The 2,168-nt window shown below is 29.0% G+C and overlaps 1 protein-coding gene across 1 annotated transcript; it reads right to left on the bottom strand.

Annotated features, from left to right (window-relative positions):
• Nucleotides 1–21: 21 nt before the first annotated feature.
• cubi_03765 (mucin) lies at nucleotides 22–1,951 on the bottom strand (the record flags this gene model as incomplete). Its single annotated transcript, XM_029020779.1, has 2 exons — nucleotides 22–89; nucleotides 163–1,951. 2 exons carry the CDS (start codon nucleotides 1,949–1,951, stop codon nucleotides 22–24), a joined length of 1,857 nt encoding a protein of 618 aa, XP_028873091.1.
• Between the last annotated feature and the right edge of the window lie 217 nt (nucleotides 1,952–2,168).

Raw genomic sequence — 2,168 nt, forward strand, 5'->3', positions numbered from 1 at the left:
TTGAATATATATATTTATCATTCAATAAGGCTTGAAGTTCACCCAATGCTTTATAATTAGTTTTAATTTGACTATTTTGTTCATATTTACTTTTTAATAACTTAAATATATCAATTAATTTTGTATCAGATCTTTGTATATAATCATTTTTTTTATAAATACCATAAGTCCAACAGAAAGAAATCATATCTATCATTAATTTGATTAAAAATTTTATTGATCTTAAGTTGAGGTTTAAAATTTTGTTTTCTTTTAAATTTTCATATAAATTTGTATTATTTTTTTCTATATCTTTAATTGTTTTCAATCTGGCGATAGATTCTAATATTTTAACAATATTATTTGGATTGCAATCTTTAGAATCATAAATAGATATAAATCCACCAAGGCTTTGTATTAATCGTTGAATTCTTTCTAATATTTCATCTCTTTGACTCATATTTAAACCATTAAATAGTTTAAATCGAATCATGGATTCTTTAATATTGTATTTATAAATACAATTTTCATTAAATACATGTATTTTTGAATTTGTTTCTAAATCTGGATTATTTTTAAGTTCTTGACATTTTAAAATTAATTCATTTAAAAGTCTGATTATAATTTTATAAACTTTAATCTTTTCATTGATTAGATGAATTTCAGAATTATTAATAGATTGATTTATTGAAGATCCAGCTACATGATCAGAATAACCATTCAATTGAATTTCAGTAGCTTTTTTAGTTTCTTCTTTAAGATTGTTTTGATATTCTTCTTTTAATAATTTCCAGCTATTTATTTTTTGTTCATCTAAACATTGTTTAATTTCATTAAGATTTATTAAGATAGTTAGAAAATGGTTAAGCATTCTTGCTCCAAAAGTTGAGTTTACCATAAGTCTTTTATAATATTTGAGGAAAAATGAATATAAATCAATTAAAGGAATATATTTTTCATTTTCACATTCATCAATTATAGAAGAATAATATTTTGAATGAATTTCTGTACTTGGTTGAATATTATAAAGGCTTTTACAATCATCAAGTATTTGTTTTAGGTAATCTTTTAATACATTTAAAGAACTGATAAGTGTTTGGTAATTAGTAGTTTCAGTATTTTTTTTAATAACGGAATGAGAAGTAATGAAACTATTTAAATCAATTTGGTCAATACTGCTTTTTCTAATTTGGATCTCTGATATAATTTGTTCAGCTTTTTTGATTAATTCATAGATTCTATTAACAGTATTTAAATCGCAATTAATTAAATTCAGATTATCCAATCCATTTTCCTTTAGAATATCATTAATTCTAATTTGTGTCTGTAATATCATTAAATTTTGTATTTGGGTAGTAGTTAACCTATAAGTTTGTTTTTGAGTGGTTTTTAAATGACTTTGTTCATCTTCACTTTGGACATCACTTAGATCATCATCACTTTCTTGTTGTGTGTATTCATGAGTTTGATCCTTTTTCAGGTTCCCTGTATTATCATCAGTCACTTCTGGAGTTTCTGGGGCCGTTGGATGAATGTATTTTTCATCTATATTTAAATTTGTGTATGTTTTTGGAGGTACAGGCGATGGTATTGGGGATATTTCTGTGCCAATTTTGGGTGGGACCGGAAAGGCACCAGTTTCAAGTTCTTCAGGTGTTCCAGGCGTTGCAGGTATTTTTGTTGAGTCGGATGTTCCAGTAATTGCAGGTTTTCCTGATTCTCCGGGTATTTCTGTTGATTCAGATGTTCCAGGAATTGCAGGTTTTCCTGATTCTCCGGGTATTTCTGTTGAGTCTGATGTTCCAGGAATTGCAGGTTTCCCTGATTCTCCGGGTATTTCTGTTGAGTCTGATGTTCCAGGCATTGCAGGTTTTCCTGATTCTCCGGGTATTTCTGTTGAGTCTGATGTTCCTGGCATTGTAGGTTTTCCTGGTTCTCCGGGTATTTCCGTTGAGTCTGATGTTCCTGGCATTGTAGGTTTTCCTGATTCTCCGGGTATTTCTGTTGAGTCTGATGCTCCTGGTACTTTTGGTTGTAGGCCTGGTCTTATTACCGAGCCTGGAGCTTCACCTGGAGAAGATAAAGATTCTTCAGAGTCAATGAATGAAGAATCATCTATAGAAGATACATCAGTTAAAGGAGGAACAAATCCTCCAATAAGTCTTGAAAAAGGGCAACTCTCTGTTTCT

The sequence above is a fragment of the Cryptosporidium ubiquitum genome (genome assembly GCF_001865345.1).
Source record: "Cryptosporidium ubiquitum isolate 39726 chromosome Unknown contig_17, whole genome shotgun sequence".
Taxonomy (NCBI): Eukaryota; Apicomplexa; class Conoidasida; order Eucoccidiorida; family Cryptosporidiidae; genus Cryptosporidium; species Cryptosporidium ubiquitum.